A 12068-nucleotide genomic window follows, 5' to 3' on the forward strand; every position below is an offset into this window, starting at 1 on the left:
AAGACTTTTATTTTGTTAGTCGCCAGCATCATGTAACATATCTTAGAGATATGGTAGTGTCCTCCTGCCAGCTAAGTATAGCTGAGAGATTTTGATAAAACGACGCCTCTCCTCCGGTTTCCTTTTCTTTAAAGGCTGGCAACAGTTGCCAATGTGCCCTTATAAAAGACAGATAAATGTAATCGTGTCTACAGACCATGTGCTGCGTCATAGTTTCCTGCATCTGTGTGAGCCATTGAGGGCAATGCTATTGAATGCAATTTGATATGTGATACTGGATTGTCAGGAGTTATCAGACACACACACACATAGCTCAAGGAATATCACATGCACCACTTGAAAATGTACTTACAGGGACATGACAATGATTTTTAAAGCCGCCCTTGACAGATATCGTATTTTAACAATCAAATAAAGGCTAAATGTGGTTTATAAGCAGATCTGGCTTGTGCCTTCATTCTGCACGGGGACAGACGTCCAATTAAACTCGGATAAACACCTTCTTTAATTTTAGATGCTGTTTACCCAAAGACCTTTACACTTGGCCAATGTGTTCATATCAGCATATGCTCAGAGCTCAGAAGGCCCACCTCTGCTCCAGCAGAGCTTATTACATATAATTCAATTGGACGCATATAGACCTGACAGTGAGGTCACACTTAATGCACTCTGAAAAGGGAAACAGCATCGGATGGCACGAAACGGTCGCCCACACTGACGTGACACATTTTTGATGTCTTAAGGCTTAAACTCCTTGGGTTTTAGGACTTGAGAGAGGATAAAGACATGTTCACACCAAACGATAACTATAAAGATAACGTTTTTTTTATTCTTTAAAATTGATGAGAATAGAGTCCACATCACAACTGTAATGATCAAGATTTAGATAAAGATTTTTTATTACAGCAGATGAATGATCAAACGTTTTAAAGGGGTCACGCATCCTTCCCTAAGTCCTACATGTAACCATAGCTTTGTAGTAGATCTTTATTGTTAGCTTATTTGACAAAATATTAAAAGCTTATATTTTTAAGTCACTTGGCATAAAAGCATCTGCTAAATAAATAAATGTTTATTTATGCATTTTACATGTGAAACAGCGTTATTGTGTGTTACATTTAGTCATTTCAATGCTAGTTAATTTACCGTTCTTGGTGTGAACGAGCCTTAATACATGATAGATTTGATCTAGAAATGTTTCCCCAGCTCTTTTCCTTGCAATAATAATACCAAAAATGAATATATTAAACATAAATAAATGCAAACTAAAATAAAAATATTCAACAAAAGCAACTTTTTTAAAACTCAACAAAGAAATAAGAATGCTCCTGTAGTTCAGGCATCTGCTCAGGTTGTCCATTTGTGCATTGTATATTAATATTGGCCAATACTTCTACTCTCTACAAAATATCCTTCTTGCACTTTTCCTCCGAATTTGTATTCTTATTACAACCAATGTATTTCCAGATAAAATTGTTCATTCACATTCAACCCCAGACACAGAATTTCATCTAAAGGGATACTCCACCCAAAAATGAAAATTCTGTCATCATTTTCTCACCCTTGTTGTGGAAACTTTTCTGAGAGAAGAGACCATTTGTCTTTAAAAATATTTTATTGCTTGCAAGCAGGATCAACTCAAAACAGAGTGACAATCATCAGTCAGCAGAGAGTGGAACACTCCATCATTCCATCTTTATACCCCTACTTCTCCTTTCTCCACCAATCATCAGTCTCGTTTTACATCACCCCATGCTACGTTTCATTGTTATCCACAGCTCCAAGGCCATGCACATCTTCCCTTCTTAAAGATCACACGCAGTTTCTGCCAATCTTATATTAATCTTGAGTACCTATAGAGTAGTATTGCATACGTCGTATCTTCTAAGAGTATTTAGTTTGATCACATTTATAATAGAGAGATACAGCTGTACGATTATTTCCGGAAAAACACGAGCTGCTGGAGGCAGGCAGTGGGACGGAACTACAGCCCGAGCACACAACACATCATCGCATTAATCCCTTCCTGTTTTTTACCCTTACCACGTGCGGTTCATGTCCGGCATCTTTTAGCACTGGGACCGCTCCATCAATCGGTTTCAGACGATCTCCAAATCCAGCGTTATATCCACCGTTTATATAACATTCATCACTGAAATGCCGTGAACAAACACACACACCTCAAACTTCTCTCCCTATCGCCAGAGTAACGAGCTGCAGTGCAGACCCAAAGCGCAGCCAATCTTGATGGTAGGCGGGTCTTCCTATCGCTTGTCGGTTTGGTCGCGTGGGCGGGCTCTTTCTTTCGCCTTGCCGTGAGCGTGCTTTTCCTTGAGAATTGCCCAATAAAAGGAATAGACTTATAAAAAACTTTCCGAAAAAAGTTGGAGTGCTGGGGAAGTGTATCAAGCACAGAAATACTACGTCATACGTCCAACTCGTTTTTTAACAAGTTGACCATGTTAACTCAACTCAACTTTATTTATATAGCGCTTTTACAATTTTCATTGTTACAAAGCAGCTGTACATGAGACATATTGACTATAAGCAAAATAATTAAAGTTGTACCTGCAGAAACAAGAAAAAGCATGAGAAGCCAGCACGTTCAACAGTGTGAAGAAGTTAGAATGCATGAAACAGCGTTAAATCCCCCCTTTAACAACCCCAGACATTATTCACCTCACGTAGGCCTCCTTTCCGCTACATTGAAAAAAATAAATCAGTGGAAACGCGCTGTACTAATCTCACACTTGTGTTAGTTGAATTAATGCATACATATTTTACATTAGTTTGTAAGGCACAAGTTTGCAAAAGCATAAAAATCTTAATTTCTTCCACACTCTCAAGTTGTTCCAAACCTGTATTCTTTGTTCTGTTAAACACAAAGAAAGATATTTGGAAGAATGTTACCAAATCACATTTCTGGGGCACCATTGACTGCCATAGTAGAAAAATTAAAATGGTAGTCAAAAGTTCTTCTAAACCGTTTGCTTTCCTAAATCCTTCAAAATATCTCATTTTGTGTTCAACAGAACAAAAAATTCTACAATAATTTCACAGAAATGTCAGTTCAATGAAACAACGAAATTACAACAGATTTGGAACAATTTGAGGGTGAGTAAATGATGACACAGAATTTTCTGTTTTGAGTGAGTATCCCTTTAAAAACATCCTTTAGAAATCCCCAGTTACTAAGTTAAAGGGCTGCACATGACATTGAGGAATTTAAAGGAGTAGTTCACCTTCAAAATGAAAATGTTGTCATCATTTACTCACCCTCTTGTCATTTCAAACCTGTATGACTTTCTTTCTTCCGCAGAACACAAAAGGAAGTATTTTGAAAAATGTTGGTAACAGAACAGCACAGCCCCCCATTCACTTCTACGGCAAACAATGCAAGTGAATGGGAGGCTGTTAACAACATTCTTCAAAATATCTTCTTTTTGTGTTCTGCGGAAGAAAGAAAGTCATACAGGTCTGAAATGACAAGAGGGCGTGTAAATGATGACAGAATTTTCATTTTGAAGGTGAACTATCCCTTTAATGATTTTAATACAAACTGTTATGTAGAGTCAATTTTAGGTGGATGTATAGGCGTAGAAAGGGGAAGACACAGGCACACAAATGTTAGTGCCTTTGCAGGTCATGTGGAAGATGATTAACAATCGTAACGAATGTGCAACAGTTGTTCATTTAATTTTCAGCGTTTAAATAGTGTAAACGTTTTTACAAACATTACAAGCATTGTAATGTCTTTTTTACAAGCATCGTTTTGCACAAATATACCATTACTTAGCAAGTTATGGTATTTTTCTTCAATATTGTGTATAGTTAAAATCACCTTTTTTTAAAATCCAAAACCACATCTGAATGCCACCAGGCCTGCATATAAAACAGCATGACGCCTTATCAGGAATTCCAAGGCTATTCACTAAAACCCCACGCTGGTGCCACAAAACTGTCATACATTTAACATAAAGATTAGTCCAGTTGTTTCCTCGCGTCAACGAGGCAATGAGCACATGCTCAGAGGCCTGAACCTCAACATTACCACAGCAATATCACAGTGGAAACAAATAAGCATTACCGCAAATAAGCTGTCGGTGGTTGACACCAGCAAAGGGCCAAGTCTAGCACTTTTTCACCCAGCTTTCTGCTTGTCAACAAATCTTTTCACTTTGTATTTATAGCGTTGGTGGGTAGACGCGAAGCCAAGAGCAGTTTAATGTCAGTCCCTCGTATACAAGCAAAATGAACGACCAGCATTGCTTTGATAATTGATGGCTGTTCGACTTTTCCATCGATCAAGATAGCTGACAGGACACATGTTACAGCCACCCAAAGGGCGAGTGCTGATATCTGAGAAATCACACCTTCCTGAATAAACTGTCATGTGCTCTGAGCCTCAAGGAGAGAACAGGATACAGTAGGATATTCAATCTATACATCATGATTTGGGAAAAGGCGTCAGAGGTGTTCGGGTCAGACAATGACAGCAGAAGATCACAGTGCTAACAGGATAAAGTACGGTGAATGTAAAAAATAAATGTACGAGTCGGCTGATAAAGTTTTTTAATAAGCGATGAAGACATCATTTATGGTGCTTATTGGTGATGTCTATTGTTTGATAATTCATGGCTGATGATTATTGTGTTTCACTATGAAAAGAATACAGAATACTTTGACTTTTATTACACGTTTTATCTGAATTTGATTTATACGTATCTATAAAGAACAGTAAGATCCAATTAGCTCTGGAAAACCCTGTCATTAAATCAATAAACAATACTGAAATAATAATTATTATCATTTAACTGATTAATTAAATATACTTAAATTTACAAGTTAAAGTAAAAAGTAAAGTAACAATTCATGACGGTATTAAAATTGGAGCTGTCAAACGATTCATTGCAATTAATCGCATCCAGAATAAAAGTTTGTGTTTACGTAATGCACGTCTGTGCACTATGCATATATTTTTGTGTGTAAAATATGTATATATGTATTTATATTTGCCAACAATTTAAATGATATATAAATGTTTATATCATTAAATAAATATTGTTGTTTTTCTTAAATACATAAGTTTTTTTTTGTGTGTTTTATAAATAACTAAAAAAGAAATATGCACAGTACACAGTCATATATTATGTAAACACAAACTTTTATTCTGGGTGCGATTAATCGTTTGACTGTCCGAATTATTGCGCCGTTACAATTATAATGTTTAAAAAAACTCTTTCCTTACTTGATTCACAATGGTAAGCTTATAATAATCATTTATAATTTGTCGATTTTATTTTGCAGGAAATATCAGTTTTGTGACATTCGATTTCAATTCATGAAGTACGTACAGTAACCTGCAATGTCATACTTCAAACAGAGGTGGCGATAGAGATGCAAAACAGTTACAGATTGCAGCGTTAACAAGTAAACAAATCGACAGCATTTAACATATTTTAATAACTTCATGCTTTAACACATACGAGCGGGCAGATGATATTAAAATGTCAACATAAAGTTCATATTTCAAGCTGTAGTTAACCTTTAGCATTCCTGATCAACTCTTACCTGTTATTTTAGAATTTATAGTTTCCCGAACTTCATCAAACAGCTCGACGCACAACTGTTTCCACGCAGCACTGTGTTGCCACAATTGACACCATATTATACGTAAGGCAGACAACAAAAGGCAAGCAAATAGCCGGCGGTCTCAGAAGCAGAATGCACAAAGGCATTCACGACATATTTCCCAGCTGCGATTTAGGCATCACTGGTAATGCCACCAAACATGTGCGCTATGCACAACCAAGGTCAACTCAACACTCGGGATTTCACAAAAAAAACAAAGTGCTTGTAATGTCTAGATAAAAAAAAACAATGAATAAAACTGCTGACAACAAAATCAGACAAAGAAATGTACCATTCCAGGGAAGAATGAAAGAGGCAACAGGTATAACAGAAGGCGACGGCTGGAATGGCGTCTGGGACTCCCATTGGTACAAGGCAGGTTGGCAGAGTGATATAGAGAGAGCAACTAAGCAGAGACATATGAGAAAACAGCAAAGCTCAACACAATAGGCCCGAAACATCGTGACAATACCGACTCTAATGCTGCGGAACACCAAGCTATTTAAAAACAATCCATCAAAAATGGTCCGTCTTTCACCGCACTCTCTCATCTCATGACCTCTCGCTGGCTGAGAAAAGCTTCACGCAGGCAGCTGAGGGTTTAATGCAATGCACTGTGCAAGAGCCAACCTGCATACATGGACGACTAAACAATTAGACAGCCTTAGTCGGTATGATGGAGATCTCAAATGATTTTAGAAAATAATATTAGTCACCATGACAATCTTTATAAAGTCACAACAATGGCGTCATGCTGGTGGATTATTTGCTAAACAAATGAAGTGTTTGCAGACAGATGAGAACTGATGAAAGCATTTTACAATATTTTTTATTATTGTTAAGTGCTAAATGCTTATTGTTTTATTATATTTACAATCATTTTAAATGGTAGTTTTCCTAAATATTTAACAAAACCAAATGTCTATTAATTACATGAAATGAAAAGTCTGTCATTGTAGAGCTATGTATACAATGAAATTGGGAGCGCTGCTCCTGATGTTGAGAAACAAATATATAATGGAACAAACATGAAACGACAAACACATAGAAATATAAAATAAATGAATCTGAAGTAAAAGTGAGCCACGAGTCTGTGACAAAGCAGTTATAATATTGTACATTTGACATTCTGAAAAAGTGGAAAATTCTGTCATCATTTACTCACCCTCTTGTCATTTCAAACCTGTATGACTTTCTTTATTCCGCAGAACACAAAAGAAGATATTTTGAAGAATGTTGGTAATGGTAACCGAACAGCACTGGCCCCCATTCACTTCTATAGAATGGACACAAAACCACTGCAAGTCAATGGGGTCCAGTTAACAACATTCTTCAAAATATCTTCTTTTGTGTTCTGCGGAAGAAAGAAAGTCATACAGGTCTGAAATGAAAAGAGGGAAAGTAAATGACGACAGAATTCGTATTTTTGGGTGAATATAACTTTAATATACTAATATACTTTAATATATATATTAATACATAAATAAATACATGAAATATATTGATCAATATCATTGAATGACATTAAAGTATGTAGTATTTCGTTTTATTTTGGCATTATCGGTTCTTGAAGAAAAGCACAGCATTGCACGTTACAACTCATTATGTTTCTTTATTATGTTGCATTAGTAAAACTAACATTTTGTTATTCTTTAGCAAAGCAAGTCACACTTACACTTCGTCTTGATTGTTCCTTAAATCATGACATCACTTAAAGTTCACCCAAAAATAAAAATTCTGTCATCATTTACTTTCCCTTTTCAACCTTTATGACTTTCATTCTTCCGCAGAACACAGAGAAGATATTTTAAAGAAAGTTGGTAACTGAACAACACTGGCACCCATTCACTTCTATTGAATGGACACAAAACCAATGCAAGTCAATGGGGTCCAGCTAACAACATTCTTCAAAATATCTTCTTTTGTGTTCTGCGGAAGAAAGAAAGTCATACAGGTCTGAAATGACAAGAGGGTGAGTAAATGATGACAGAATTTTGATTTTTGGGTGAAGTGTCACTTTAACTTGACGTTTTGTTCCACAATACACATCTATTTAACACACACTTGTATGTATGTATGTAGGTAAATAAATGAAAATGTGCTCTTGTCTAAAGCTTCACAAATTACCATGTTTGGAATCAGATGCAAAGAAAGAAACTTGCACACGGTCACAGGAAGTGTCATGAGGAAAGAGAAAATGTTCAAGCGTTAAAATAGAACCAGCGGTCGGCATGTCCATAAACGGACACATTTCTAGTGCAACAACAAAACTGTCTTCCATATTTCTGCTATTGACACGTTGAACAGTCGCATGATTCTATAAGAATCAAGAAGTTTTCACTCAGGAACTCACAAATCCAAACCGTATAGTTCTAATCGTGCGTGGTCTACATGAAGTTAGTCTGTTTTTTAATATTACCCACACAGTTGGGCAAGTGAGTCAAATGACAAAACTGATATTTATACCTTCTTTAAATCATGCAAAAATTCTTTGTCTTCTTTTCAACAGCTTTAACAGTTAGCAAGAAAGCTAGTCATCAAAATGCATACACAAAACAAACAGACCATGTAATGCAAGTGTTGCGATTAGCATTAAGCAAGATCTTCAATACTCTGTGACTTCACACAGAAGCATGTTGCAGGAATGTGGTCATCACTTATGTGCACATCATCGTTGACCAGGTTGTCCGTGTGTCATTTATTTGTTATGAGCAAATAGCCACTTGTCACCTGTAACGTCTGGTGGAAACATTCAACAGGAGCCCCACACATGGTTCACATGTGGTTTCTGTGTCTGTGAAGCCCAAAGTGCCCCATTTCTCACCATTCGTTTTGTTTTATTGCTCATAATTGCTCGTGACGTGTTAAAACAAACAGGTAGATCAAAGAGAATAGCTTTCTATTTTACATTTCCGGAGATTTAATCGATCATTTTTATAGTATGCGTTATAGCGCGTTTGCTTATTGAAAACTAATTTGAAAATACATTTCTACAACTTTTTTTAGTTGTAATAATTGTAATAATAATGCCATTTGAATCAGATTACAGGTTAAAAACAGTTTAAACGGGACTGTGCAGATGTTGTTTTATTAATTGGTTGAATTACTGCACATAAGCATCGCATGACACTGACCACAAGTAAGTTACCACTAATCTTCCAAGTTAAAAACTAATTTTATAACCTCAAAACTTCTCTCAGAAGTATAGAATGTATAGAATCCGAATGCTTATACAAATAATTTTAATATTTAAAACGTTTAAAAATATATTCTAAAAGCTATTTCAAACCGCTGAATCTTATAACCCTTCATTTTTGTGAATGAATTGAATAAAAAAAATGTAACATGCATTAAGTCATATTTAAGTCACCGTTTTTTTGTGTGTATATATATATATATATATTTTTTTTTTTACATTTCTTTATTTAACACTCCTTTACACTGTTAATTGTAGCTCATTTTGACTAGATCCATTATCCAATAAAAACCATATTTTCAAATGCTTTATAATTTTGATTAATGCAAATGTTTGGGATTACTACTAAACGGGTCATCACCATAATCTTGGGTGTGCAAGCTTATAATAAAATAGTTAGATGAAAAAATAATAATGTGCTTAAAAACGCTTGAATATAAACAGATACACGTGCTTAACTGTGTACAAAACACTGTCGACAAAAACATGATGAATTTAAGCAGATGCGTGGATGATAACATGATTATGTTTGAGATCTACAATTATACAGCTCAGAATGGCAGAGGAATTACACTTTGGCAAAGAACACAGAGTTACACTCATCGTACCGATCCATCATTCTAGTGTCTTCTGCACAACCATGCAACCACAAGCATTTCCATGGTTTCTCAGTGTACTTCCAAACCAAGAAACACTTGCAAAAAAATTGATTTTTCATACATCTATCAACTATGTTTTTCCCACATCATCATGGTTCTTACCTCTGTAGGTGTTCAGCGGTAGTTCTGGTTCCATTCCCTGGAATCTTGGACTGTCCGTTCTCAAAAACACCCTTGTCCCAAGTTTGCTTCATGGTAGAAAAACGTCCTCCCCCAGAAAAATCCAACGTAATGGAGTCTCTACCCCGCCAAAAGCAAAGTTGCTCAGTAGGGTGTTGCTGCACAGTGATCAGGTTAAATTTAATCCCGTTGGCGGTTCTTTTCCTGTCGAGGCGGTGTTGAGGGAAGCGGCCTCCAAAGCTTGAATCAGCAACCTTCAAACTAACTCTCTGCCAGCCACCTCGAGAGTCTAAAAACATGTGGGGTGTTCAAAGGCTGGCAGTAAAGTTGGATGAGGACTTCAAGCATACGACAGGAAGGAGGTCGTGAGAGGCACTTGACCATTTGGGAGTCCCCGAGGGCTGACGATCCCGTCTGCTGTCCACTTTCATTCTCTCACTCGCTGACTGCCTTTCGTCTCGGCCAATGATTGAGCAAGTGTGAGGAATGCCATTAGCCAGTCACTCAAAAGTGCTGGATCAGATTCGTCAACGCAAGTCCGGAGCCTGCCGCGGAGATTATCAACATTTCCGGCCATTAACATTTTGGGGGGTACAATGGGGCCCCTGCTCCACGTCTACGTGCAAAGCCTTTGATTCTCTTACTGTAAATCTCTGCGTGATCACTGACGGCCGGGGATTTCAACGCACGACATGATGGATCTGGATTGTTGTTGAGGGGGAAGATAATGCGTCTGGGTCCTGTGCTTGGTTGGAGGCAGGATTTTCAACTTTGGGAATGGTTTTTTTACTCAATGAAAGTATTTTACCTGAATAACTTTGGGACGCCAATTTGCTTGAAAGTGAGCTTGAATGTCGTATCATTAATTCTAACAACCACTACTGATAAGAATAAAATGGTCATTAAATTTGTGACCCAGTCTGTGAAAACCCAGCTAAAGTCTGTTTTTGTGATTTTGTGTTTTCTACATAAAACCACTCTAATTCATGTAAAGAACATTCTGTGAAAATATAACCTTGACAACTTGAATATTGATGTTTAGAAAGCCAACTTCCAGTATTTGTTTCTGCGCAAAATAATACATTAAAACGAATAACGATACATTATGAAGTATAAATGAAAATTTGAGTACTGGAATCTCATCATTATTAGACAAGGTCAAGGTCACGCACAGTCTCGCAAAAAATGAAGAGACCATTCTAAATGCTCATTTAATCAATATTTCTAGACGTATTGTGGCCATTTCAGTCCAGTGTCTGTTGAATTTCAACAAACTGAAACCTCAGGAACGACATCAAGTCATCCAACAGCAACGTGAACCACTGACAGCATGACAAGATGCACAAAAACTGTGATATAAATCCAATTTACTTTTTCTAAAATATGACTGTTGTATTGTGTAAAAGTGAATATGAATTTGTTTTCTTTGCCGTATTTGAGGGCTGAAAAAATATTGAGCATCTTTACTGGTATTTTGATCTGTTTCTACATTTTTCATTTTCTGCAAATAAATGCAAATAGAAACAATATTTTTATTTGGTAAAAATATTGTTAGTAGTTCACAGAATGAAACAAAAATGATCATTTTACCTAAACATATTCCTTAAGTCTCTTATTTTTTTCCACGGCTGTATATAAGCGGGTTCAACATATATGTCCATGTTACATCACTATAAATACATGTATACATAAACAAGTTCAGCTCCTGAAAATATAGACAGGCCTATAAATATATCTACATAAAACTTAATAATAATACAAATTCGTATAAAACCTATATGCATACTAAGTTCTCCCTCTTTGCAAAGTTTAACTAAATAACACCAAATTACGAAACATCTAGATTTCTTGCTGACACTCATGTTGACCCCCACACGGGTAACAATTCCAGAGTATTTTTGGCTGGAAGGAAAGCAGATCCTTTTCAAGGGTATGCCTGAAACTAACTGAGAGCACTGGACAACATGTTCCATATCTGCTGAACAACTGTTCACAGGAAACTGAAGGTTCCTCGCAGGAGTCTTAACCACATCAACAGGTGCTAAAACAGTGGTTGTACTGTGCATAAAAAGATTTTTGTGATCATTTAATAGCTGTTTTTCAGCATCTAAAGGTATTCAAGTATTGGCTATTTGGTTATTACGATTATTTATTATTTTACAATTTAGTTACACATCGTAAAGGCAAGCGGACCTCCCCCTCTCACCCTGTTCAAATTTGCACTTTCCCCTCATTAGACGTGTTAAGTCACAACGATGCTCCGTCTGAACTCGATTGCTTTCATACATAAAAGCGACCTCAGCTGCGTATGCCATTCACAATAATTTGACCCTATAGACACTATATTCATCCAACACTGGATTTAAACATGGAGCAGTCAATCATCACGAAAGCAGAACACAGTTTTTATTATTAAAAATCAACTTTCTGAATTCCAGTTTAGGCTCCTATTGCATGCACAG

The 12068-nt window shown here is 36.5% G+C and overlaps 1 protein-coding gene across 1 annotated transcript in view; it reads right to left on the minus strand.

The window, feature by feature from the left end:
* The window catches only part of rbm20 (RNA binding motif protein 20), a 49801-nt gene extending 40121 nt beyond the window's left edge, over window positions 1-9680 (minus strand). The window contains exon 1 of the mRNA XM_057326462.1: window positions 9589-9680. Coding sequence (XP_057182445.1) covers window positions 9589-9680 — 92 coding nt within the window. The remainder of the gene's footprint in view (window positions 1-9588) is intronic.
* Window positions 9681-12068: the final 2388 nt, after the last annotated feature.

The sequence above is a fragment of the Triplophysa rosa genome, linkage group LG25 (assembly GCF_024868665.1).
Source record: "Triplophysa rosa linkage group LG25, Trosa_1v2, whole genome shotgun sequence".
Lineage (NCBI taxonomy): Eukaryota > Metazoa > Chordata > Actinopteri > Cypriniformes > Nemacheilidae > Triplophysa > Triplophysa rosa.